Below are 25,707 nucleotides of genomic sequence, written 5' to 3' on the forward strand. Positions count from 1 at the left end.
CTCTCCCGCCGGCCCGCCACGCCCCGCCCCGCGCCGGGTGTCCGCCGTCGCCACCGCCGGGGCAGGGGAGCGCTTCCCCAACTTGGAAAGCGGGGCCGCAGCGCCCGCCGCCGGCGGGGCAGCCATGGAGGCAGCGGCGCGGAGGCGGCAGCATCCGGGAGCGGCGGGCGGCGCGGGCGCGCAGCCGGGCGCGTCCTTCCTGCAGGCCAGGTGGGCGCGTGCTGGCGCGGGGAGCCGGGACCCGGGGGCGGGGTCCCCGCTGGAGGAGCCCGGGGCGGCCCGGGGGCTGCCCTCGCTGCGCCCTGGCGCCTGGGCCCCGTCTCCACTTCCCTTTCTCTTCCTGGGGGTGCCCCGGGCCCGGGCCGGCTGGAGGACAGTCGCTGCTCTGGGGAGACCTCTCCAGGGGTCCAAGAGACTCGAGGTGGGGGGCGGCGGGCAACAAGACACCTCCGCTCACCTTGCCCCCAGCTCAGCTGCCCGCCCCGGGCTCCATTTCCAAGTTCTCGGGGTCCCTAGAAGCTGAATAGGACTTGGATCCTGGTATTAATCGGGAAGCTCACTCCTTATCCCAAGACTGTGAGAATGGAAATGCCAGGGACAGGGAAGTGTGGAAGCTTTCCTCCATGAGGGAGGGCTTTTCTCACTCTTGTGCTGCTCCCTTCTCTCTCCAAAGGGAAGAAGTTCTTGGTTTATGTAGTTGAGACCAGGAGTGGCCGAGGAAGAGGCACGGAAACCACCATTTAGTCTTTCCCTCCATTCTGCCTTCACCCTGTCGTATAGGCCAGAAACATTCCTTGCGGTGAGCAGGCCTTTATTAAGCGCCTCTGCTGTGCCCAGTGCTGTGGCAGGCACTGGAGGGGTGGGTAGGGTGAAGCCGGGAGGGGCTCACAGTGCGGAAGGGACTGAGAGGTCATCGCGGAGAGCAGCGTGGAGGAAGTGGCACGGGAAAGCTTGAGGAAAGTCAGGTGGGCAGGGGTGCTGGAGCTTTCTGGTGTAGAGTGGCAAGAGATGTGGACTGATTGGGAAGGGCCTTTCCTGGCAGCTGGGCTGGGGTGAAAGCCTAGACTTACCAATTTAAGGAAATTTAAGGCGATGTTCACTCTGTGGCAACTCTGTGCCTACTTAAATGTTGGGCCTGTGTGCCTCACTTGCCTCACCCTAGTTCCTGCCCTAAATGGCAGGTTAAGAATGCAGCCTTTATTCTGTAAGCACAGGGGAGCCATGGAAAGTTTTTGAGCACTAGTATGCTCAGAGTCAATTTTAGGAAGTTTATGGTATGATTAGGGATGAGGGAAGAAATCTGAGGGACTTGGCTGAGGGCAGCCCTTTCTCCTGCTACTGAGGGACATCTCTGTTCTGGATCTCCTTCCATGTTGGGGGTCTTTGACTGCCCTGAACTGTGGAAGTCCAATCAGAACAATGTGTGGGTATCAGATATGATCACCACTTTATCTTATGTGCGGGGCTTCCATATGCAGTATCTTTCTCAGTGGCAAGACCCAGGGTCTACACCTAAGGCTTCTGCTCCTACTATTCCACTTTGGCTGCTGAGGGGTAATGTTCCTCTTCATTCCTGATGAGCTCACTACCAGCAGGGTGTTCCCTGAGGATGGCATGAGGGCTGACTCACTTCCAGGGTATCTCTGCCACCATCTTTGGGTACCTCTAGGACCATTTTCAGTATCATTGTTGTTTAAGACAGTAGGTACCACCATCCTGTCCAATTCCTAAGATGCTTGGATTTCCTCTGCTGCATCCATGCTTTGCTTGCATACCTCTAATGACACGGTGCTCACTACCTTTCAAGGTAGCCCATTCCAGCTTCCACCTGTTCTGTTGACAATTTTTGTATTGCAATCAACATAATAATGCCTATCATTAAATAGCACTGGAGGACTTAGAGTAAAAAATCAATGGTTCTGTGTTCCACCTTTCCTTTGCACCAGAGACAACCTTCTTTTAGCTCTTTGTACTAGAGTTAAATTCATATTTTTAAATGATATTAACAAATACTATGTAACACTTTCCACAGACCAGGTCCTGCTCTAAAGTTTTGCACATAATAATTCCACCACAACTCTCAAGATAGGATCTACTATTTTTTACAGGTGAGAACATTGAGGCCCAAGAGAGATTAAGTAACTTGCTCAAAATCTGTTTAATGGCAAAGCTGGGATATGAACCTAGGTGTTCTCTAAAGTCTATATTCTTTTTTTGTTTAATGTTCTATTTATTTTTGAGAGAGAGAGAGAGTGTGTGTGTGTGTGTGTGTAAGTGGGTGGGGGGAGGGGTGGTGCAGAGAGAGAAGACAAGCACTGAATTCCGAAGCAGGCTCCAGGCTCTGCATTGTCAGCACAGAGACCGATGCAGGGCTCCAACTCATGAACTGTGAGATCATTATCTGAGCCGAAGTCGGATGCTTAACCGACTGAGCCACCCAGTCTAAAGTCTATATTCTTTTTTTTTTTTTAATTTTTTTTTTTTAACGTTTATTTCTTTTTGAGACAGAGAGAGACAGAGCATGAACAGGGGAGGGGCAGAGAGAGAGGGAGGGAGACACAGAATCAGAAGCAGGCTCCAGGCTCTGAGCCATCAGCCCAGAGCCCGACGCAGGGCTTGAACTCACGGACCGTGAGATCGTGACCTGAGCTGAAGTCGGACACTTAACCGACTGAGCCACCCAGGCGCCCCTAAAGTCTATATTCTTAAAAGCTATGCTCAACTGCCATTTCTTGGTTTATCAATTGTAGCTTCTAAGATAATGTTTCCCGATTTCCTGTTATGATTTGGCTCACTTACACCTCCCCCATATTCACAACATGGTTCTTTTTATCTATTCTTAGTTTTTAAACTATTTTTAGTTTTTCTCTTTGTTACCCTTGTTAGCCTCAGGGAACATGCATACATGTTCAAGAATTAGCTTTTCTTACCCTTTCCCCAGCTCCTTTCCTCTATAGATTTACTTTCATGTTCTTGAGGTTAATGGTATTTACCTGCTGTTTTTCAGCCATAATTGTGTTCATGTTTTGTGTGTGGATGGATTCTAAATTCTGAAAAAATCAGTATACGATATTTTTATTAGTTAAGCCATGTGAACATTATTCCCTACAAAGCCAAGGAATATTTAACAGTACCATATGCTTTCTTATATTGCTTTGTTTTTCCTGGGGTTTCTAATTGCCTTTCTTTTTTCCCCTCTTATACTTGCCTTCATTTTCTCATTTTTCATTTGAACTTTCCATCATGTCAGGTACTTTACCATTCTTTATGGTAAAGCAGTCCCTCTATAGTTCCCATTTATGGGTCCCTGGCTGAGTCCTTCCTTTTCTGCCAGGGAGTCCTACAGATGCTGACTGCTTTTAATATTTCAGCTGTATGTGATGTGTTTCCCAACTGTCATGGTATCAGTTCCCCCATATGGTAGACTTACAAAGCTGTGGAGGAGAGAAAAGGCCATCCTCGTCTTGGGTTACCTGCCATTGTGCTTTTACTAGTGTTCTCAGCAGCAGCTTCTGATGACTGAGATGTAGAGCTGGCACAGGCCAGGGGCTCAGTTTGTGAAGTCTGTGGAGTCGAGAACTTGGGACAGGCCTGAGGTTGCTCATCCCCAGGACAAGGACTGGGGAAGAGGATGGCCTTCATTCTCCATGATCTTCCTCCTGTGGTCAGAGTCCCAACAGAAAAAAACCATCAGATGCTGACCAATCTTGATTCCCAAGTTGAGTGCCCTATGTCTGCTCTTTTTTTTCCTGCCCCACTAAGCCAGCTGGACTAATGACAGGGATTCCCATTAACTGAGGTGCCCCCTTAGGTAGAGGAGGAAATAATTACTGAGCCCCTAGTATCTGTTAGGTATCCACAGCTTACAGAGACCCATACCCAAGTGCTTCCCCAGGCTTTCAAAATACCTTTCTTCTCTGTACCAAACATCTTACTCTGCCCAGTTTGGAAGTTTCCAGAATAAAACACTGAGGGCTGTTATCCTCTTTCTTCCAGCAAGTTCTTCAGACCTGGAGTTTCCCATCATCTGCTTTTTCAGGCCTTGACTGATAGTCACTAAGGGGAAGGGCAGGTGGGGACCTCTAAGCCAGTCTCTCATCTCAGACCCATCTCAGATGAATCCTCACAGTTTCTGAGTATCTGCTCAGTCTAAAGCCCCTCCAGTCCCTCCCTTCTCTTCCTCTTCACCAATAAGCCAGGCATTCAACTCCATGCAGTGCCTTTCTCACTTCCACCTCCAGGCCTTTGATCTCGCCCTCCTATTGCTTTTCTGCCTACTTAAATCCACCCATCCATGCTTCCTGGCTCTCTTCCTTCATGCCAGCTTTGCATACTGCTCCAGGCCTTACTGAGCCTTCTCTGTCTTGACCTCCTCATATGTCACATAGTTTATTATAATAGAAACAGGATAGCAAACTATTTAGAGCACAGATCTTGAATTCATATAGACACAGATTTGAATTTATGCTGTTCAGGACTCATGGGTTACAAGTGACATAAAGCCAGGGTGAATGGCAGCACCCTTAGCAAAAAGGAATGTATTGGCTCATGTGGCCAAACCTTTAGCTTGGGGTTGCCTAGAACTCTCAGGGCTTTTCCTCTTCTTTTTCCCCTGGTCCTCTCTGCAGGGTTGCTTCATTCTCACCTGGCTGTTCTTTAAGGCTCGCCCCTTAGTCACACATAGCCCTGGATTTGCATCCTTAGCATCCCAGTGCCAGAAAGGGAGGGACTCTTTCCACCAGCTCTAATTAGAAACATCCCACCGGGCTGGCTTAGGTCACTGGCCCTCCCCGTGACTAAGGAAACCTCATGTCTTACTAGAAGCAGCTTGGAGTGGGAAATAGGCCAACAAAAGGAATAGTTGCTGTAGCTCCATACCACACGGGTGATCTTCGGTAAGCACTTAAGCCCTGTAACACACGAGGGGAACAACTTCCTGGTATTGCTGTGAGGATTCAGTGAGATGGTGTAGGTGAAGCTCCTAACACAGCACACACTCAGCACTCAATAAGTGGTGGGGCACTCAGTAGAAGAGAGGGGAAGGCTTAGTTGACCCAAGAAAGGCCCACCCCACCTCTTACCTGCCACCAGAGGATGATGAGATCTCCCAGAGCTTGGCCCTCTGCCTCTGGGTTACTCTACCAGCCCACTGTGGACCATTGTTAGAATTGCCCGAAAGGGATCTCAGAAAGTTATGGACGCCATAGTAGCACTGAGAAGAGGAAAAAACCTTCACGATGCCTCTAAGCTAATGTTTGCCAGTAAAAACAATGAGTAACTGGTAATCAAGATTGTTTAAAATCAACCAGTGATCACTAAGCATCAACCAGGAACTGAGCCAAGAACGCTGGGTAACATGGACCATTCACACAGCTTCTGTTCTCAGCACAAATAGAGCAATAAAACTCACACTTCACTCATCGAAGAAGCAGGCTGTTTGTCACTGGAGGTGTGCAAGTAGTCTCAGGGAGGATTTGGACGCTGATAGGGTGGTGGGTGAGTTGAAGAGAATCTTAAAAGCCATCCATCTTCTTAAGGGTGTACATAAGAACAAAGCTCCAGACCCATGAGGTCATGGCTAGACAGGGAGTTAGTGATGAAGCACTCCCTGTACTGGAGTTGGTGGGGCTTTGGGAAAAGACTTATTAAGGAAGCCTTCCTGGAGGAAGTGGCATAGGCACTGGCCCTTGAACTTCAGCTCATCTGTGAAAAACAGATGGCTAACGACTTGGCAGGAGGGACGGGCATCGAAAGATATGTTGTCAGATGGTGTTCCACTTCTTGCCATGTCTCTTGCATCAGCTTGTCTCCACTGGCTGCTCTTGCTGTGGATTAGTGAGACGGGGTACACCAGCAGCCCTAGCCTCACCTCCTCCAGGTTCAGGTAGGAGGGAAAGAGACTGTTGATCTGAATCTATGGTCTAGGAGGCTGATCTCCCTGAAGGGCAGTGATTGGTCCAGCTCAGGTCACATGCCCATCTGGTGGCCCAATCATTGTGAACATGATGATGGCATAGAGGTTAAAAATACAAGCTCTGGAGCCTAGTCATTTAGGCTCCAATATTTGGCTGTGTAACTTTGGGCAAGTTACTTAACATCTTACACCTCAGTTTTTCCACTTGTAAAATGGGGATAATATTCCAACCTCAAAGGGTTTCTGTGAGGAGTAAAAGCGTTGAATGAGATAATGCATGCAAACAGCCATGATGTGCCTGGAATATAGTAAGTGTTCAGTAAAGGTTCGCTATTGTCATCCATCATCATGATTCACATTTTCCAGCTACATTTGCATCTTTGCCCCATTAGATGTCCCCATCATGCTATAGGTGAGAATGCCCAATGGTTATTATACCTGTTTGGCAGTTTCCTTACTGAATCACAGAGAAGCTAAGCTTCCAGGACAGCTGGAATCCATTCCCAGGACATGTCCCCCTTGGCCTCGGAGCCAGTATTTCCAGCAAAACTCATTTTCTAGAAATTAATCCTCTTGCCCTCAAATCCCCATACCTTTCTGTGGCTCATCTCAGGGGGAAGATTCCCATGGGAGGAGAGAAGAGCTGACCCCTCTTGTCTGGTTCCTTCCCAGGCACAGCTCCGTCAAGGCTGATGAAGCTGCCGGCACAGCTCCCTTCCACTTTGACCTCTGGTTCTACTTCACCCTGCAGAACTGGGTTCTGGATTTTGGCCGCCCCATTGCCATGGTGAGTGCGAACTATGGACAGAGCCCCTACCAGCAGCGAGAACACAGTGTGACATGAATTAGCTGAGTGACCTTAGACAAGGCACTTCCCCTACCAGTAAACTGCAAGAATACGCCTGGATGCTTTCATGTGCTTTAGCTCATGACTGTGCCAACAAGTGGGGATCTGGGGCCTGAATAGTCATATTGTCCCCTGACTCTCATAGGGGAACTGGTGGCCCTAAACAGTGATACCGTGCCCCTCTTCCATCCCACCATCCTATACCCAGGTTTAACCAAATCACCAAGCCATACAACAGGGTATGGGAAAGAAAACAGAGCATCCCCACAGCCTTGGTATATTATTTTTCTGGAGGTAAAGAGTATAGGTTGATTTTGCATGGCTCTGAGCCTCAGGTAATTTTTAGTGCTATCTTGTGAAACCATCCCCTTCCCTCCAAGGCTAGTTCATGCATCAGTGTACAAGGGTGGTCTGTACAGAGATCAATACTGGAAGAGTATTGAAACTCCTGGCTTGTCATAAGTAGGTAGGTAGATAGATAGATAACAGAATGTGAAAAATTGAGTGATGTACCACCTTGCATCAAATTGTTCATTTTTGCGTGTGGGTGGTAACAATAACAACATCCGATGCTGAAACTGACACCTTGCACATGCTAGTGATAATGCAAATTAGCAAAGCCCTTTTGAGTTTTTATTTATTTATTTTTTTAGTAATATCTACACCTACCATGGGGCTCAAACCCACAACCGGGGGATCAAGAGTCACACACTCCTCCAACTGAGTCAGCCAGGCGCCCCATAGCAAAGCCCTTTTGGAAAGCAGTTTGTCAAGATGATAACTAGGCACCTAAAGAATAGTGCCTAGTTGGGGCGCCTGGGTGGCTCAGTCGGTTAAGCGTCCGCCTTCGGCTCAGGTCACGATCTCACGGTCCGTGAGTTCGAGCCCCGCGTCGGGCTCTGTGCTGACAGCTCAGAGCCTGGAGCCTGCTTCGGATTCTGTGTCTCCCTTTCTCTCTCTGTTCCTCCCCTGTTCATGCTCTGTCTCTCTCTGTCTCAAAAACAAATATACATTTTAAGGAAGGAAGGGAGGGAGGGAGGGAGGGAGGGAGGGAGGAAGGAAGGAAGGAAGGAAGGAAGGAAGGAAGGAAGGAAGGAAGGAAGAAAGCGTGCCTAGCATATGCACTTTTATTGAATTAATAATAATAACAACATTAAGGTAGAAATAATGGTTAACATACATTGAGTGCTTACTCTGTTCTAAACCTGTTAAGTGTTTAAACTCATTTGATCCTCACCTCAACACTCTTATTAATCTTGATTTCATAGATGGGAAGACTCAAGGGTAGAGAGGGCCACCCACGTAGCAAGTAGAAGAGCCAGCATCTGCGTGCCGGCACTCTGGCCCCAGAGCCTACCCCCTTCCTGTCTTGTGTATATCCAGGACCCTAATGTGTCCTTCCCTCCTGACCCAGTAAGACCCCTTCCAAGAATCTGCCCTGAAGACATAATCAGCAGGAAGACAAGAGCCTCTATACCCAATGGTGTTCCCTGTGGTGTTGCTTACCTTGAACGTGACTTCAGTGTCCAGCATAGGGACTGGGTAAATCAACTTTTTGTATCCAGTACAGAGAACATTATCTGGCCTTTAAACAGGAATCATAGATACTATAGAGCAACCTGGGACGTTGAAGGAACATAAAGGTATAGAAGTGATAGGCATCCTGCCTGACTGCAAGTCAGTGACAGTCTTAACATCTTGTACACATGGGATCAGAGGCTTGAAGGGGATTAAGAAAAGCTGTTCTGGCAGCACTGTTGGAGCGGATTTATGGTGGATGCTGTTTCTCCTTTGGGCAGACTCTCCATAGGGTGTACGTGTTGTTTTGAAGTGTGGGAGAAAGAAAAGAGACTGAGTCGGGGTTCGCGATCAGGTTTGTAGGTGACCTTAGGCAAGTCATTGTCTACTGGGCTTTGGTTCTCTCATTCATAAGAATGCTGGTTGGCCTGGCTGCTCTGATCCCCCTTCTGGAAAGAAGGCCCCATATATTGGGGACCAAAGGAACTGCCATGGGGGAGGGGGAAATGAGGCCAGGAGCAGGCTCGTGGCTCCCTCACTCATTAGGACTCAGCCACAACAGGCCGTGGGGGTCTCCTGCAGGGCAAATCACTTCCCCAGCCTGCCCAGCAACCTAAGTGGGCTTGTTAGGAGAGTAGACATTTGAAAAGCTCGTATATACACTGGAGCTTCTGAAATGTAGGCATAGCAGTCCCAAATTTGTAATCGCAAAAAACAAAGTCTTAACAAGTTATAAAAGTAGTACGTAACAAGTCAACTAATACCCAGGCATATGAAGAAGTGTTGGAGTCTCCCTTTCTAGTCCCACCCCTGGAGGTTTGAGACACAGCAACCCCACTCCTTTCTCTGCTCATGCAAACGTATATACACTCTTTTCCCCTTTCTAACCCAAATGGGATTTTCCTTTACACCTTATTCTACAGCTTGCTTGCTTTACTTTAGAACATATCATGGCTGTCTTTCCATGTCAGTATGTATAAGGTATCATTTCTGATAGTGGCTCCTTCACCATGGTATATATCTTTTCTTAAGAAACCAAAGTATAGGGGTGCCTGAGTAACCCAGTTGGTTAAGCGTCTGACTTCTGCTCAGGTCAGGTCATGATCTCGCGGTTCACGAGTTCAAGCCCCACATTGGGCTCTTCGCTCTTAGCGCAGAGCCGGCTTCGAGTCCTCTGTCTCCTCTCTCTCTCTCTGCCCCTCCCCCCTTCTCTCTCTCAAATATAAAATATTAAAAAAAAAGAAACTGAAGTACAGTTGACATACAAGTTTATGTTAGTGTCAAGTGCATGACATAGTGATTCGACAATTCTATATGTTATGCCGTGCTCACCACACTGAGTGTAGTCACCATACCACATTATTACAATATCAGTGACTATATTCCTTTGGCTGTACTTTTCATCCCCATGACTTATTCATTTTATAACTGGAAGTTTGTGCCTCCTAATCCCCTCCACCTATTTTGCTCATCCCCCGACATCCTCCCCTCTGACAGTCACCCATTTGTTCTCTGTATTTATGATCCGTTTTCTGTTTGTTGGTTGGTTGGTTTTTTAGATTCCACATATAAGTGAAAGCACATGGCATTTATCTTTCTCTGACTTATTTCACTTAGCATAGTACCCTCTAGGTCCATCCATGTTGCAAATGGGAAGATTCTTTTTATGGCTGAGTAATGTGTTGGTGGTGAAAACCTAACCCTCCTACAGTGTTGGTGGGAATGCAAATTGGTGCAGCCACTGTGGAAAACAGTATGGAAGTCCCTCAGAAAATTAAAAATAGAAATACCAAATGGCCCAGTAATCCCATTACTGGGTATTTACCCAAAGAAAACGAAAACACCAGTTCAAAAAGATACATGCACCCCTGTGTGCATGGCAGCATTATTTCCAATAGCCAAATTATGGAAGCAGCCCAAGTGTCCATCAGTAAATGAATAAAGAAATAAGTGGATAAGGAAGATGGGGTACATATATCCAACATCTATATCTTGATATAGATTAAGATCTAGAGATACACACTGAATAAGAGAGAAAGAGAGGAAAAGAGAGACCTGTATCCTGGGGGTTTTTTATATGTGCAGGTTAGTTTTCACCAACATGGCATTTCTGAATTAAAAGAGATAAACGTTTAAATTTTTGACTGAAATGTGTGGTCATTGCCTGTATTCTCAATCAACAGACACTGGAAGTACAGTTTGGGGGGTCGTCACATGTTTTGACCTCGCCCAGGGATTTTCACATGGACCCTGACAAGGCCAGTAGGACAGAGGGCATGGCAGGCCGAGAAACTGGTCCTGGCCTGCCTCCTGTCTCAGGAAACAGAGGGAAGAAAGAACTGAAGTTTCTTTTTCGTGGTAGAACTCACATATTTTCTCCTTTGTTTCCTAATTATACTTCTGACCCAATCTGGAAGCAGTGTCTGCAGTCCATCTGCTCAGGGCCCAGAACATGGGGCCTAGTGGTCAGGAGATCTTTTCGTCAGCATAGCACCTAGAGTGCCAGACCCCTAAGGGCCCAAGTGGACCACCTGGGTCACATCTCTCGTGTTGCAGGTGGGGAAACCAAGGCCCAGAGAGCAGAAGGACTTGCCTGGGGTCACCCAGAAAGTGTGTGGCACCACTTAAGTCCCAAGGTAGCCTCCAACTCCCAGACCAGCCCCCAGGGACATTTATTTAGTACCCACCGGGAGAGGGGCCCAGAGTCAGGCCCTGGATTTGCATCTGCTTGTGCATCCAGGAACAAATCCATTTACCTTCTCTGGGAGTCAGTTTCTCTGTCTGGGTCCCCCAGGGCTGCCAAGAGGATCCCCAGAGATCACAGAAAGAGTTGGATGTGTGTGGAGGAGGTGAGGGTTGACTCCCTGAGGGCTCATGGGACTCTGCCTGGGTGAACACCATCCCTCCCCTTGCTCCCCAGCTGGTGTTCCCTCTCGAATGGTTTCCGCTCAACAAGCCCAGCGTGGGGGACTACTTCCACATGGCCTACAACATCATCACGCCCTTCCTTCTGCTCAAGGTACAGTCCTCGGTTCCCTGCCCTCCCTTCCCACCCTCATTTCTTCCTCCCCTAGCAGGAAGCTGGTACCACGCCCTAGGAGTCATGGAAGCGGGAGGAAGCAGGCCTACCCTGCCTGAGTCGGGGGGATGAAGGCTGGGATGGAGGGATGGAGAAGGCCTCCCCGGGGAGGGGTGTTGGATTTGGGCTTCCGTCTTGTGCGTCAGGGGATGACGTGGGAGCAGTGGTCAGGCAAAAGGACCTGAAGACAGGGCCATGCTTGGGAAACCAAATACATTTGGGGAGACTGAGGCAGGAGTGACTGAGGTGGTTGCCTGGGGAGAAGTCAAGGACAGTTGAGCAGGCAGGTAGGGTCCAGGTGGCAGGAACGGCCGCAGTGAAGGTGACCTATACTCTAGCCTGGAGATCCCTGACTTTGAGAAGTCACTGGGAGCACAGAGCTAGCTTTGCACATCCAAATAAGGGGTCTTAAAACAATTATTGCTGTCTACTGTGCCCATCATTGTGTTTCTAGAAAGACATTTCTAATCTCCAAAAGTATGAAGGGTATAATCTCAGAATTCAGAGGAGTCTAAAAGGTAAATAATTTAGTTTCAAAGTATCCCCCCCCCCCCAAAAAAAAAACCCCTGATATTTTCTTTGTGTTTACTATGGACCAGTGGCTCAGAAATCAGAGAGTCATGCCATTGAACCAGCCCAGCCACCCAGGGGCACACCTGGGACCTGGCAGAGGGCCAGGTCTGGGGCCTGGATGCCTGTGTTGAAGGCCTAGCTGTTGCCTCTAGCACACGGTTGCTGTGTGACCTTGGGCACTGAGCTAGCCCCTCTGAGTCTGTTTCCTCTCTGGGAGAAGGGGGTGTTGTTTCCCAGGTCATGCTGGGTCCACAGGGATCATATGAGACTCTGGAGGCCTGGTTGGCCTGCTAAAGTCAATTTCTGAGTGACTCTTCAACCGGCGGCATCTATCCCGCCCCAGGCGTGAGGGAGGGACTAGAGGGGCGTTTCCTATTGTGATAGAGGCTGAATCAGGCCTCCGTCTGACTTCAGCTCATTGAGCGGTCCCCCCGCACCCTGCCACGCTCCATGATCTACGTCAGCATCATCACCTTCGTCATGGGTGCCAGCATCCACCTGGTGGGCGACTCCGTGAACCACCGCTTGCTCTTCAGTGGCTACCAGCACCACCTGTCTGTCCGTGAGAATCCCATCATCAAGAACCTCAAGCCGGAGACACTGGTGAGGCCGCCTCCCCCAGTACTCGTAAAGCCCTGTGGGCACAGTCTGTCCTGGAGGCCAAAGAGATCGCCCCACCCATCACTGTGCCTGGCCTGCTAAAGGCATTCTGCTGGGTGAGGGCGCTGGACCCACCAAGCTAGGATGCTGGTGACACTTCAGGAAGTGGCACATTGACTGGCTCCCACCTGGGCCCCCTGGAGTAGAGGGCTGCTGGGGGGAGGCCTGAGGAAGGGTGGGCTGCATGGGCCCAGCACCTTTCCTGAAGCACCTGCCGTGCCCTGCCGCCCTCAGATCGACTCCTTTGAGCTGCTCTACTACTACGACGAGTACCTGGGCCACTCCATGTGGTAAGTGATGGGGCTGTCTCAGCCAGGAGGACAGCAACAGCCCCACTGTCTCCCCAGGGACCCTGGGCCCAGCCCCCTCTCCCCCCCCCCCCCCCCCCCCCCGCCCTGCTCTGCCGGGGGCCTCGGGGACACTGGACGAGCCTCTGGATGTGAGGCGGAGCCACTGGAAAGGCCTACCCTTCCCGCGCTGGCGCGGGGCTCTGGGCCCTGCCCGCCCCAGTGCGGCAGTGCCCGCGGCGGCCACTAGAGGGCAGCGAGCGGCTGTCCCTCCAGGGCCCTGCCGGGGCCCGGGGGGAGGGGCGCGGCGCGGACCGAGTCTCGCCCCCTCGTCACGCTTGGGTGCGGGGGGGGGGGGGGGGGGCACCGAGGGGGACCCCTACCGTGTCAGGACGTGATCTTTGGGAATGGAGGTCGCAACGAAGCCGAGGAGGGCCGGCTGGACCTGATGGGGGACGGGCTGCCAGTACCCTGCTCCTCGAACTCCCGGGAGGGCCCCCTTCACCCCAAAGGCGGCGGAAACCTCCCATATGTGCGCGGCTTCGGGAGAGTCAGGTTCCCCCACCCCCCGTCCCCCCCTCGGAGTCAGCCGTCAGTTCTCCCTTGCCTTACATGAGGAGCCGGGCCAGGGGAGGGGTTCGATGGGGAGTTGGGGGTGGGGGGCGGCCAGCAAGCCTGGGACCCGGTGGCCTCCCTCCTGAGTGCGGTGGCTGGCTCCTGTCACACCGGGCCTACACTCGTGTTTCCAGGGCCCGTTTAGAACAGGCTGGACTCAACAGCCAAGAGAACCAAGTTGTCCTCTTCTAAAACGGGCACCCGCCTCCCTGTTGCAGGTACATCCCTTTTTTCCTCATCCTCTTCATATACTTCAGTGGTTGTTTCACTCCCACCAAAGCCGAGAGTTCAGCGCCAGGGGTGGCCCTGCTCCTGGTGATGCCCAGTGGCCTGTACTATTGGTGAGTGGACCTGGGGAAGGGGCGGGGGCGCTCAGTGAGCCAAGTAGTAAAAATGTGCTCTTGACCACGGTCCTGCTCCGTGACTTCCTTGGGTTCCTGCTTCCTCCCCTGTGTAGTGGGGACTGTGACTGTGCTTTGTGGTCCCCTCTCTGTTACCAGGAAGCCAGGCCCAAGTGTGGTCTCTCTGGCCTCATGCCCCTCTGCCCTACCTCCCAGAACTCCAGTGCCACCGTGGTCCCAATACACTCCACCTCGAACACCAAGCCCATAGAGCCCTGTGGGCCTCAGTTTCCTCCTCTATGAAATGGGGACAATACCTGCCTGTCTCCCTCTCACAGGATGGTGAGGATCTAGAAGGGGGGAAAGGGACTTCACAAACTATAAAGCACTATAAAGGGGACAAGGACAGATAAAGGGGGGAAGTCCATGGCCTCCGGAGCTTCTTGTCTGGTTTCTTTGTACCTTCCAGCGCTCTCATCCCATTTCAGAGAGTAGACTCAGGCCTCAGCCAGGCTCTTCCCCCTCCTGTCAATTCTGCCCCGAGGATAGGCTCCACCCGAGGATCATGGGTGTCTTAGGAAGGACTGGACCCTTCTCTGATGGGAAGCTTGCCTCAGAATGAAAAAAGCCGCTTTTCCCTAGGGCCAGCTCCAAGCCACTTGCAGGGTCTGTCCCCGCCTCACCGAGAGGGTGCCCCCTAAGGACAGGCTTAAAAAGAAATGGGTGGCAACCACAGCAAGAGGGAGAGCGGTTCGGCTCGGGGAGGATTTCCTGCCCAGTCCTGACCCACTGCTGTGTTAGTGCAGAGACGGCCGCATAGGAGCAGCAGCATGCTTTCTCAAGTAAGAGGTGTGCACAGCTCTTGTCAGGTCTCTTACCTCTCAGGAGACGGGGCCATTTATGTCCCCGTTCCAGGTAAGAAAACAGAAGCCCCAGGATATCATGTAAATCCCCCCAAGGCCACACAGCCACAAAGTTGCAGAGCTGTGTAATTCCTTGAGCCGAATGGGTCAGCATTGTGGTTCTTTCTCGAGGCAGGGGAGCAGAGGCGACAGCCTCTCAGATGCCCCGGCCGTGTGCTAGGCACTGCCTTAGGAGCTGCAGAGAACCCCGGGAGGTCTGAGACTGTCCCAGCCCCCGAGGAGACAGTGAGGACAACGCCTGTAAATTACAACTGCATTCCCAAACTCAAATGCCTCTAGGAACCAAGCTGGTGACAGAAATGCATCAAGCAGGCATCAAGTGAGGCAATAGTGAGTGGCAAACTGTGGCAAACTGCAGAACCGTGCACTCTCCAAAGGGCACAGCTGCTTTATCCTCTGATTGGTTGTTGTCATGCGGGAATATAGGCCCAATGTGACCAAAGAAACCAGAAACCCGCATTTGCAGCTAATCTGTTATTTAAACGTTGGTAACGAACTCAACATTTAAAACAAATATGCTGCCCGTGGGCTGGGCTCAGGGTAGCGTGGTTCCCTGGGCCTCTCGTGAGATGAGCCACCCTGACTGAGCGGGAGGGCAGCCTGGTATGAGGGTCCAGGGAGGGCTGCCAGGCAGGACAGAGCTGTCATGCCGCCTGCCTCCCCTCGGCCCCTTCAGGTACCTGGTCACCGAGGGCCAGATCTTCATCCTCTTCATCTTCACCTTCTTCGCCATGCTGGCCCTTGTCCTGCACCAGAAGCGGAAGCGCCTCTTCCTGGACAGCAACGGCCTCTTCCTCTTCTACTCCTTTGCGCTCACCCTCCTGCTTGTGGCACTGTGGGTCGCCTGGCTGTGGAATGACCCTGTACTCAGGAAGAAGTACCCGGGTGTCATCTACGTCCCTGAGCCCTGGGCCTTCTACACCCTCCATGTCAGCAGCCGACACTGAGTCCCTGGCACCAGCCGCTGGTGCTCTGCCTGGCGGGAGACGGGCCACAGAGAGTGTCTGAGTGTGGTGGGCGGGTGCTTGCGTGCGTGCACACACGTGTGTGTCCATCCGTGTGTGCAATCGTGACAACGCTGGTGGGGGTAGGCGTCTTGCACACGGGCGGGTGTGTGTGTGTGTGTGTGTGTGCGCGTGCACAGTGCATCATCGTAATACTCGACCGTTTGGATCAGGTTTCTCTGTGGCTTCGATCTTTTCAGGATGGGATGTCGTCTTAGGCAGTGTGTCCAGGCCAAGGTCTGGGCCCTGCCTTCTTGTGCACCTGACTGGACTCTTCCTGGGATGTCTTCTGGTCGCCATCCCGGAGACGCCTGGTGGGTGGGGCAGCAGCAAGGAGGGGACTGGGCACGTCACCCACCACCTGGCTCACCCCTCAGACCTGCCCTGACCCCGAAGGCCAGATCACAAAGGTTCCGATAACTTTCCGGGTGTTGTTGAGGAAGCACATCCATTCTCTAGGCGTTGCGTGCGCTAGCTGGGAGCATGGGCCCAAAGTGTGTCAGTGGGCCGGCTGCAGGCCCCTCTTGGGGCAGCCTTGGGATGGTTGAGTCGTCCCCTTCTGTTGCTGCCCTAGGAAGGGTACGCGTGCGACAGACCTCACCCAACCTCAGGTCACAGGGAGTGTTGAGCGCCCTGCCCCCTGCCCCTGGAGAGCCAGAGGCCAGCCCTCTCCCCTAACCACAGCCTGATCTTGGGGTCTCTCCAGCCATTTCCCTCTGCCGGAAGCTGTATCCCTGCCCCCTAGCAGAACTATAGCACCCTTCCCGTCCGCCTGACCCGGGCATTTGAACTGCAGCTGAAGGCTGAGTTCTTAAACACTTGCAGTATTCCCTGAGCCCCATTATAGGGGCAGGGGCCTTTGGGAGATGTTGGGGGGAGCTGGAGACTCTCTCCTGGAGGCTTTGTCTGAGCCTGAATCTCTTGCCTTCTGCTGGCGGGCCTGCTCCCAGAAAAGGGAGGCTTCGTTCCCAGCAGGATCCCCCTGGGCCCACCTTCCCCCAGGCATCGGGGCCAGGTCTGCCCACACAGCTGCTGGCCCCCCAGCCCCATTTTCCAGCCAGCGCTGGCTCTGTGAGCTTGTGAGTCTCTCCCTGGACCCTGCCTCCATTCCGGTGTTCTCAGGGAGCCCCGTGCCTCCGATTTTCCTTTCATGTTGGGGTCCCTCTGCAGCCCCCTTAGAGGTCCCCCGGTCCCTGGTCAGATGGGTGGAGAGAGGTATCAATAAAGACCAGTGTGGAGCCAAGCCTGGCTGTGGCTGCTTCTTGCTGAATTGGGGAGGCAGGAGGGAGTCCCCTGGAGCAGGGGAGGCAGTGACTGGTCTGAGGCCTGTGTGGCTCAGGGCGGGTGCTGCCTCTGCCCATTGGCCTTCCATGCCACTCAGTGGGACCCAGTCAGTCCTAGCTCTCTTCACAGGAGTTTGGGGGCTGTGGGGGGGTGGGGAGCCAGGGTAGGGCATCTCTAGGCCTGCCTCTCAGAGATGGCACATTGAGCCTCCCAGCCATACTGCCAGCCCGTCCCAGAGGCTGAAACAGAGAGGGTGCCCTCTGAGGGGTGGGGAAGCTGGTGTGTTGGAGGTTGGCACTGAGCCTTGGGCAAGTCACTTACTCCCTCCGGGTCTCACACCACACAGCCACCAGGGACTGGCTGGGGCTACTGTTACCAGAGAACACAGGAAGGGCCACGCCGGACAGGAGATGCTTGCACCATCACAGGCCCTGCCTCCACTTACCCAGCAACCACATTTGATTCCTTCCTCGCCTCGAGGACACCGCTCCTTCCAGCCCTGCCTCTGGCCTGTTCTCCACGGCACAGCTTTGCTGGAGGTCTCGTGAGCAGGCACGGGCCTGGTTGTGTGGGGGCTGAAGCTTATACAACTTGGGGAGCCCTTGATTAAAAACAAAAAGCAAGAATAAGTGAATAAAAAATTAGGTACAAAAGTGAATGTTTAGAATGGAAAAGAAATCACAGCAAATTATTAGAGTCTTGGAAATTTGGTGTCTCTCTTGACAGAGATCTCTTTGGGTAGTTTCCTGGAAATGTTTCCCTAGAAATACTTCTTTTTTCTTTTAAGTTTTTATTTATTTATTTTGAGAGAGAGAGAGAGCAGGAGAGGGGCAGAGGGAGAGGGAGAGAGAGAATCCCAAGCAGGCTCTGCACTGTCAGCGCAGCCCTATGCAGGGCTCGATCTCATGAATTGTGAGGTCACAACCTGAGCTGATATCAAGAGTCAGATGCTTAACCAGCTGAACCACCCAGACGCCCCAGAAATACTTCTTAATTACAACCTGGCTTCACTCCCTCTAGCTACCTGTAGGCCAGTGGTTCTCGAAGTGTGGCCCTGACGGGCACACGAGCATGGCAGAGGAAAATACAAACTGGCCCCTTCTGTCTGCTGAATCAGAACCTCTGGTGATGGGGCCCTTCTGGTGAACAAAGTCTCAGCCCTCAGTTGGTATTGGACGGGGTTTCTGTTTTTCATGGTGAGTATACAGCTTCATGGATGGAAAATGTCTTGTCTCCCGCATGAGCGCCTTCCCAAACACAGGGTGATTCCGAGCGAGTGCTTTGGCCTCGCCCCTGCAGGCCTCCCCACCAGCCTCAGCTCTGTGCCCCCACCCCTGGCCTCCAAGGCCCCACCTGACTTTGCCCCACCTCTTCTCCCCACAAGGCTATTAGCAGGAGCCCTCTCCTCTCCTGCCTCCTGCCTGCCTTTCCTCTTCTCAGCCCCAACAGAGAGTAGTCAAATCCTCCAGCCGAAATTCTCTGGGCCTAGAAACAGGTGTGAAGAAGTGATTCCATCTGGGGGAAGCGAACCTTCCAGGTGGAGGTGGTCAGGCGAGGAGGGAAGGAGGCCGGACCAAGGGCAGGTCCCCTGTCCACGTGCCTTGTATACATTAGCAAGAGCTCCCCTGCCTTCCTCCAGGCACGTGCAGCCCCTCACCAGGCCCCACTCATCCCCTGAGCTGGGGGCCCTTGTGCAGAGCACAGCCTGTGGGGCCACCCATGCCAAACCTAACAAAGCGGGCCCCACAGACAGGGAGCCAGCAGCTGCGGAGGACCCTGGGGAAACACTCCCCTTCTGGGGGTGGGGGGAGTGCAGCACAAACCAGTGAGAGGACGCAGGAATGTCAGCAGCTTCTGCCAGAGGGGTGGGAGTTCTAGGTGGCAGAGGAGGGAAATGAAGAGCAGCCTTCCTGACTGGGGAAAGTCACCTAAGAGGCCTCCCCCTGAACCCCCTGGGTAGCTCGCTGTGGGCTCTGAGACCCCAGTGCAGGCATCACCCCACCCCTGTTCTCAGGGTCCCCAGAAGGAGGGAAGGGAACCAACCGATTGTGCACTAGTCATTTATTCTCTGAACAGTCCTGTGATGATGCCCGGTGCAGAAACTGAGGCACAGAGCAGTGAGATGATGCTCCGGGGTCACTCAGCAAATGAACCCAAGGGAAGGATTTGAATCCAACCCAAGCGCAGGAAGCCCGTGTCCCTTCCTCACTCTGTACCACGAGGCCTGGGCAGCGGGGAGCCCACTGCCTGGCTGCACCACCATGGTAGGGCTCCCTGCTGCCTCCAGGATGGTGTGTGATGGGCCTTAAGTAAGACGGGGTGCAAAGTGCCAGGCACCAAGGAGGAATTGTCAGCCCCCAGCTTAGTCCCAGGGGAGGGAAAAGACCACCCCCCACTCCCTCCCCAGGCAGGGACCCCCTTCTGTGTACTCACCGACACTTTCCCGGTGTCCACGGAGGGCTCCCAGGAAGGAACCAGGGCGCGTGTCCATTTGCTACAGAGCATCAGCGTCCTGATGCAGGACGAGTCCTGGGGGAGCCCTTTCCGCAGCCTCATTTTCTTGAAGTGAAACCTGTCGCCCTGGCCGGGCGGTGGCGGGGCATCAGCTGTGCTCGGGGAAGCTGGAATCTGACCCGGGCACTGGGCCTGGTCTCCATGGCAGCCGCGGATTTATTACTGGGGCCTCCACCCAGCTTGGCGGACTTTCGACTTGGAGCCGGGAGGAGAGGGACAGAACAGGCGGTTGTGGGAGCCGGGAGCCCACAGGCGACAGCCTGAGGCCCCGCGATGGTGAGTTGGGGGCTGTGTCTTCCAGCTAGGCTGCCCCCCCCCCCCCCCGCACTGGGGGGCGGGAGGCGCTTTCCTGGAGTCCCCTCCCTGACTGTTCTCCTCTCTCTGCTACAGGCCAAGTTTCTTTCCCAGGACCAAATTAATGGTAGGTTGGCTTTGCTCTTTAATTAGCAACTCACAGCAAAATATGGGTCTCATTAGGCAATTTGCTCTGCCCGTTTTTTTTTTGTTTTGTTTTGTTTTGTTTTGTTTTGTTTATCGGTGGGGAGGAAAGCGGCTGGTGGGAGAGCCGGGCCCACCCACAGGCAAGGGGCCGCCTGCTGCCGGGGACACCACAGCCGAGAAGGTGGGGGTAGGGCTCAGAGGTGGAAGTGTTGCTATGACATTTGTCGGTGTGACTTACAAGTTAGGGAGATAGGAGTGGGCGCCCTGGAGGTTTTTGTCCGGGGATCTGATAGCTAGATTTGGGACGAGGGATAGGAGGTGGAGAGTGCGGTCATTAACTGCTTATGGCTGAGAGTCAAACAAAAGGAGCTGAGAGGCAAAAGAGCCCTGGTCTGCACTCTTGGGCAGGCACTTCTGCTCTCTGGGCCTCAGTCTCCCCATCTGTGAAACGGGGATCGGCTAAGGTGGCCTCTGAGGTCACCTGTGCCCTGACAGCCAGCCTAGTTTTGGAGCATTTACTCCCCAAGTCCCCTAGCCCGCCTGCCACCCAGCCGGCCTCAGTGTTGGCACAGCACAGCACAGCGTGGTGTGTCCACAAGGCCAGGAGGGGAGATCTGGCTTACATAGAACTCAGGGGCCCGGACCTGAGCCAGGGGGTGGGCAGCAGAGCCCAGCTAGCAACTGCAGGAGCCGGAGGTGTGCTTAGGGTTCCTTGGGCAGGGATTCCAGAGTTCTAGGTCCCCAGAGCTTGGTCTAGAGTGCATGGGTGGGTTGCAGGCTCCAGGAGTGCACCTGGTCTTAGATCGCTCGACATGCTCACCCCAAGAGGAGGGCCAGAGCAGGGACCTCTCTTGCCCAAGTCTGAAGGGCAGACTGAATGTTGATTCAAGGCTGGAGTCCAGCTGTCAGTCTCGTGAACCCCCCTCCACCAACCCACGCCTGGTTCCGAGGCTCAGTGACCTGTGGAGCTCCCAGAAGGGAAGAAGGAAATCCTCCCTTTGCATCCCAGTACCCGACACCGAGAAAGTGGCCACTAATGCTTAATAAATGAGAGATTGGGCAGATGTGGCCCGCTGGAGTGGAAAGGCCAGGGGTTTTGGAGGCAGTGACCTGGGGTCCAGTCACTCCTGAGCCTCAGTGTTCTCATCTGTGAGGTAGGGAGAATGACGCTGACTCACCAGGCTGCTGTGAGCAAGGGACAGAGAGGAGGCCGTCATACACACGACCCTGGGCCTGCCTCGGGCCGGTGTCACCCAGACTTGCTCTAACTAGCATGAGCCAGGTGGTATAATTTTAGGAGTACTCTGAGCTGGTTGTTGAAATGAGCCATTACTGAGTAATGTAGCATCAAACAGTGTTCCAATCTCTGCATCTATACAGCAAATGTTTTAAAATAGCCCTATTGCAATCAGTAGTGCTGAAGATTTGAAAGAGGGTTCAGTTTCATGAATGTAATCTGTCCAAGGGTGAGAAATAGTGTAACAGTAGCTCACTTATCAGATTTAGCGACATTACATTTATTGGGAAATAAATGTAACAGTCTTGCTGTTTTGTTCCAGCACGGGAGATCCAGTTCAGATCTGGCCTTCCAGATCTTTCGATGGTATATTTGTCAAGGTGGGAAGAAAGAACGTATTTTATGAAACAGTCTATTAGGCGATGGGACTCCGTTTGCCCCTAGCCCTGCTGATGTCAGGGGCACTGTCCCAGTTACTGATCCAAGTGGGAGAGAAAGTTTGCCCATCTGTAGAATCTGTCTGATTCCAGGCCCCATGACCTGTGATGACTGCCTTGCAGCACTGGTCTGAAAAGCTGTCATAGGATGAGGTCTCAGAGGGCAAACTGACAGAAGACAAGGTGGGGTGGCCGTGAGAGGTCCCCAGGAAGGGCACTGTGGTAGTTTTAAGGCCTACATGCAGGGCAGCCCCCGCTCTATCCCTCCATATAAGGTGATGGCACTGGGCCCTCTTGGAGGGAGTTAGGTTTTGCAGGAACCAAAGGCGGGATCTTAGGCCAGGCTCTGGTGCTGCTTCCCTGGGACACTTCAGTTTCTGCTCCCTGGTCACATATGTGTTCTGGCCCTCTCCGAGCCCAGGCTCTGGAAAGTTCTGAAAGGGCTAGGCCTTCCCCTTCAACCTCTCCGCAGGCACAAAGGCAACTAATTGTCTCTAAACCCCAGCGGGGAGGCTGCCTTTTATTAGCAGCTCTGCTGAAATCCTAGGCTGCAAGGAGAGGCCTTAATCGGGGAACTGAAGGGGCTGAACTGGGGACCTTCCGTCCCTCTCCCATCATCCCCTTCTGCCCTCTGGTGGCCTCTGCCTGGGAATCTGGGATCCAGAGTGGCCTCGAGGGTGGAGCTGAACTTCAGGAGCCAGGCCCTCAGCCGCCCAGCCTTCAGTGGCCCCCTCTACACAATGGGAAGGGTAGAGGTACCACGTGGTGCATCACAGGGTCATTGCAGGATGAACCGGGCCCAGGTGAAGTGCTCAGTACTGTAAGCCGCCATTTTTTTTGCTATTATTATTACAAGTAGGGAGCCTAGGGCCCAGCCTCTGAGGCACCAGCCAGGTGGTATGAGGAACAGAGGAGCTGGATGCTGAGAGGCCCCGATGGGGGTGCACCACCCTGTGGGCCTCAGGGATTGGAGAGCCCCCCCGGGCAGCTTTTGACCAATTCTGATGGCAGCCCCACCCAGCCTGAATGGGAATCTCACTGGTGGGGCCCAGGATCTTCCCCAGCTCCCTGCTGGCCTCACTGTGCCCTCAGGGCTGAGAGCTGGGCTCCCCTGGGCCTTGAGACTGGGTCTAGAGAAGCCTCAGCTCTGGCAGCCATTGTGTCTCCCCCAGGGAGGAAGGGTTGAGGACAGCAGCAAGCCAGATTTAGTCAGAGCCTGGGACAACGTCCCGGCAGCACCCCTTGAAGTCTTTGAGAACAGGACCAGGGCTTGTGTCAGAGGACAGCTTGAGGGTTCGGCAGCCTGGAGGCGGCGGGCTGGAGAGTGGACACAGCAGTGCCCACAGTTGTGACAATAACTGTCGCCACATAGGAGAGCCATTCTCTGCCAGGCCTTCCCAGAAGGGATTTCTGCTCCTCTCAGTAACCCGGAGGCATTATTTCCCTGGTTTCCCACATAAGCTGTCTTTGCCAAGGTGCCCTGGAGCCTGGACGCCCTGCTGTAGATTCCTGGTCTCCATGGGCTGGCCCTGGAGGGTAGGATTGCTTTCCTCTGGTTTTATTCAGTTAGGAAGGGGGGAGAAAAGAGAAGAGAAAAGAGAAGGAAGGGAAGAGGGAGAGGCAGGAAGGGAGAGCGAGGGAGGAGACAGAAGGGAAGTCAGGAGAAGGAGGGTGATAGGGTTGCCAGATAAAATACCGGACACCCAGTTAAATCTGGATTTCAGATAAACAGCAAAAACCTTTTAGTATAAGTATATCCCATGCAAAATGCGGGACATACTTATACTAAAAACGTATTCACTGTTTATCTGAAGTTCAGTTTAACTTGGCAGCCCTGTAATTTTTTTTCCTTAAAAAATTCTTATTACTCTATTTTTGAATAGGCAGGATACACAGTTAAAAAATAAGTAAAAAATATATCCAGTGTAAAGTTTCTCTCCCATTCCTATTCCTCAGTCTTCCATTTTCCTTCAGGCAATTTTTCCAATTATTTATATCATTAAGTGGTATTTCTCTCCCTTTCCCCCGTTATTTATTTTAACACAAATGGCAGCATATTAGATGGACTATTATGTCCTTTGCCTTAGTCCTACTTAGCTCTGTTCTTGGAGATTGTTTTGATTTGTGTATATGATTCTGCTTCATTTTTTTTAAACAGCTGCAAAACAGTCCATGCTATGACTATAATGTAATATATTTAGCCAATCTTCCATTGATATATAGTTAGGTTGTTTCCAATCTTCTACTATAACAAGCAATGCTACGACAAATATTGTCACAGAATAGCACAGACAACACATGACGCACTGAAAGCAGAAAGCCCCTGGTGCATGTCTAGCAGGATGTACATGGTCACCCTAGATTCTTTGCAACACGTGGTGTGTTGGATAGATGTTAGTGCGGCCCTCAGGATCCCCATCTCCTAGTAATCATGTTCCAGTATGATCCCCTACCCCTGAGTGTCGGTGGAAACCGTAACTTGCTTCTAGTCAATAGGATATGGCAGCCCTGTATTTTCATTTGCTGTATCTGGCAACTCTAAGAAGGGAGGAGGAGAGGGAGTCAGCAAAAGGAAGGGGGAGGGAAGGGAAAGGGAGGACAGAGAGGGCATGGGGGTGGAGAGCAAGTATGTGCGGCTGACTCTCTCTTCTGGGCTGTGCACAGAGTACAAGGAATGCTTCTCCCTGTATGACAAGCAGCAGCGGGGGAAGATAAAAGCCACTGACCTCATGGTGGTGATGAGGTGCCTGGGGGCCAGCCCGACACCTGGAGAGGTGCAGCGGCACCTGCAGACTCATGGGATCGGTGAGTGGGCGCTTGCCAGAGGGGAATACACTATCTGGGCTGGTGGGTGGGCCCTGAGCCTGGCAGCTCTGGTCCTGGGGAGGGGCCCAGCAGGGGGTGCCCAGCGGGTGGGGGTGTGAACAGCTCAGCCGGTGGAGGGGCAGGTGGGAGTCAGAACTCACCAGCGCTAGCTGTGGAGACATCTGGCCAGGGGTACAGTGTATCCCTCAGGCTTCCTTGAATCCTCATAGCAACCAGTGACCCCCCCCACCCCCACCCCATCTCGCACAGGGGACCACGGGATCTAGACGTTCCAACTAGGTCATCACAAACCTGCCGTACAGATAGGGCTAACAGCGATCCCCCGTGTCTCCCTTCACTGAGTACTTGTGACGTGCTTAGCTCGAACAACTGTGAAGTAGGCATCATCCTGTTTCGTAGGTAAAAACCAAGGGTCAGAACCATTAGGTAACTTGCCCAAGTTCTTAAGCCAATGGTGGAATCAGGGTTGGGACCTGATTTCTTCTTCCAAAGACTGACCTCCTAAAAACGATGCAACACTCTGAGAAAAAGGGTAGAAGGAAACCCACCCAAGATGCTACCAAATTGTTCTCTCTGGAGATGGGATTAGGGATGATTTGTATACCCTTTATTGTTGTTTCTTGTTTGTTTGACAGTGGGAACATATAGGACTTTGATAACTAGAAACAAGTTTTGTTGTTTTTTTTTTAATTTATTTTTGGGGGGAAGGGCACCTGGATGGCTCAGTCAGTTGAGCATCTGACTCTCGATTTTGTCTTGGGTCATGATCCCAGGGTCGTGGGACTGAGCCTGCCATCAGGCTCTTCACTGAGTGTGGAGTCTGCTTAAGATTCTCTCTTTCTCCCTCTGCCCCTCTCCCCCACTTGCGCATGCTCTCTCTAATTAAATTTAAAAAATAATTTAAAAAATTTATTTTTTAGGGGTGCCTGGGTGGCTCAGTCAGTTAAGCGTCCGACTTCAGCTCAGGTCCTGATCTCACAGTTCATGAGTTCAAGCCTCATGTTGGGCTCTGTGCTGACAGCTCAGAGCCTGGATCCTGCTTCGGATTCTGTATCTCCCTCTCTCTTTGCCTCTGTCCCACGCATGCTCTATCTCTCTCTCTCAAAAATAAACAAAAAAATTTTTTTTAATTTGTTTTTTAAAGAAACAAAAATAAGAAAACCCAAAAAGAGAGGTGTCAGAGGCCAGGATGGATGTTGCACTGGTA

General features: G+C 52.4%; 2 protein-coding genes across 4 annotated transcripts in view; both read left to right on the forward strand.

The window, feature by feature from the left end:
• On the forward strand, positions 1-24,479 carry CLN6 (CLN6 transmembrane ER protein). Of its 3 annotated transcripts, none has more exons than XR_008299090.1 (12): positions 1-210; positions 6,587-6,701; positions 11,200-11,298; positions 12,346-12,534; positions 12,826-12,881; positions 13,712-13,834; positions 15,434-16,075; positions 18,066-18,241; positions 19,596-19,835; positions 19,950-19,980; positions 23,150-23,210; positions 24,339-24,479. XR_008299090.1 is itself a non-coding variant. In XM_027067622.2 (7 exons), the coding sequence occupies exons 1-7, from the start codon at positions 125-127 to the stop codon at positions 15,702-15,704; spliced, it is 939 nt and encodes a 312-aa protein (XP_026923423.1). In that variant the 5' UTR covers positions 1-124; the 3' UTR covers positions 15,705-17,004. The 3 variants fall into 3 exon arrangements, 1 of the variants encoding a protein (XP_026923423.1); XR_008299091.1 differs by having other exon boundaries at positions 19,708-19,835; XM_027067622.2 differs by lacking the exons at positions 18,066-18,241; positions 19,596-19,835; positions 19,950-19,980; positions 23,150-23,210; positions 24,339-24,479 and having other exon boundaries at positions 15,434-17,004.
• Positions 19,701-25,707, forward strand: part of CALML4 (calmodulin like 4) — a 10,156-nt gene continuing 4,149 nt past the window's right edge. The window contains 3 exon segments of the mRNA XM_027067623.2: positions 19,701-19,835; positions 19,950-19,980; positions 24,339-24,479. Of these exon segments, the coding sequence (XP_026923424.1) occupies positions 19,701-19,835; positions 19,950-19,980; positions 24,339-24,479 (307 nt within the window).

The sequence above is a fragment of the Acinonyx jubatus genome, chromosome B3 (genome assembly GCF_027475565.1).
Source record: "Acinonyx jubatus isolate Ajub_Pintada_27869175 chromosome B3, VMU_Ajub_asm_v1.0, whole genome shotgun sequence".
Classification (NCBI taxonomy): domain Eukaryota; kingdom Metazoa; phylum Chordata; class Mammalia; order Carnivora; family Felidae; genus Acinonyx; species Acinonyx jubatus.

Bases quoted from the DNA above. Each gene is read 5' to 3' on its own strand.
- CLN6 (XM_027067622.2), top strand. From the start codon at position 125: ATGGAGGCAGCGGCGCGGAGGCGGCAGCATCCGGGAGCGGCGGGCGGC. The intron at 11,299-12,345 runs GTACAGTCCTCG...GTCTGACTTCAG, and splicing joins CGCCCTTCCTTCTGCTCAAG to CTCATTGAGCGGTCCCCCCG. The intron at 12,535-12,825 runs GTGAGGCCGCCT...TGCCGCCCTCAG, and splicing joins ACCTCAAGCCGGAGACACTG to ATCGACTCCTTTGAGCTGCT.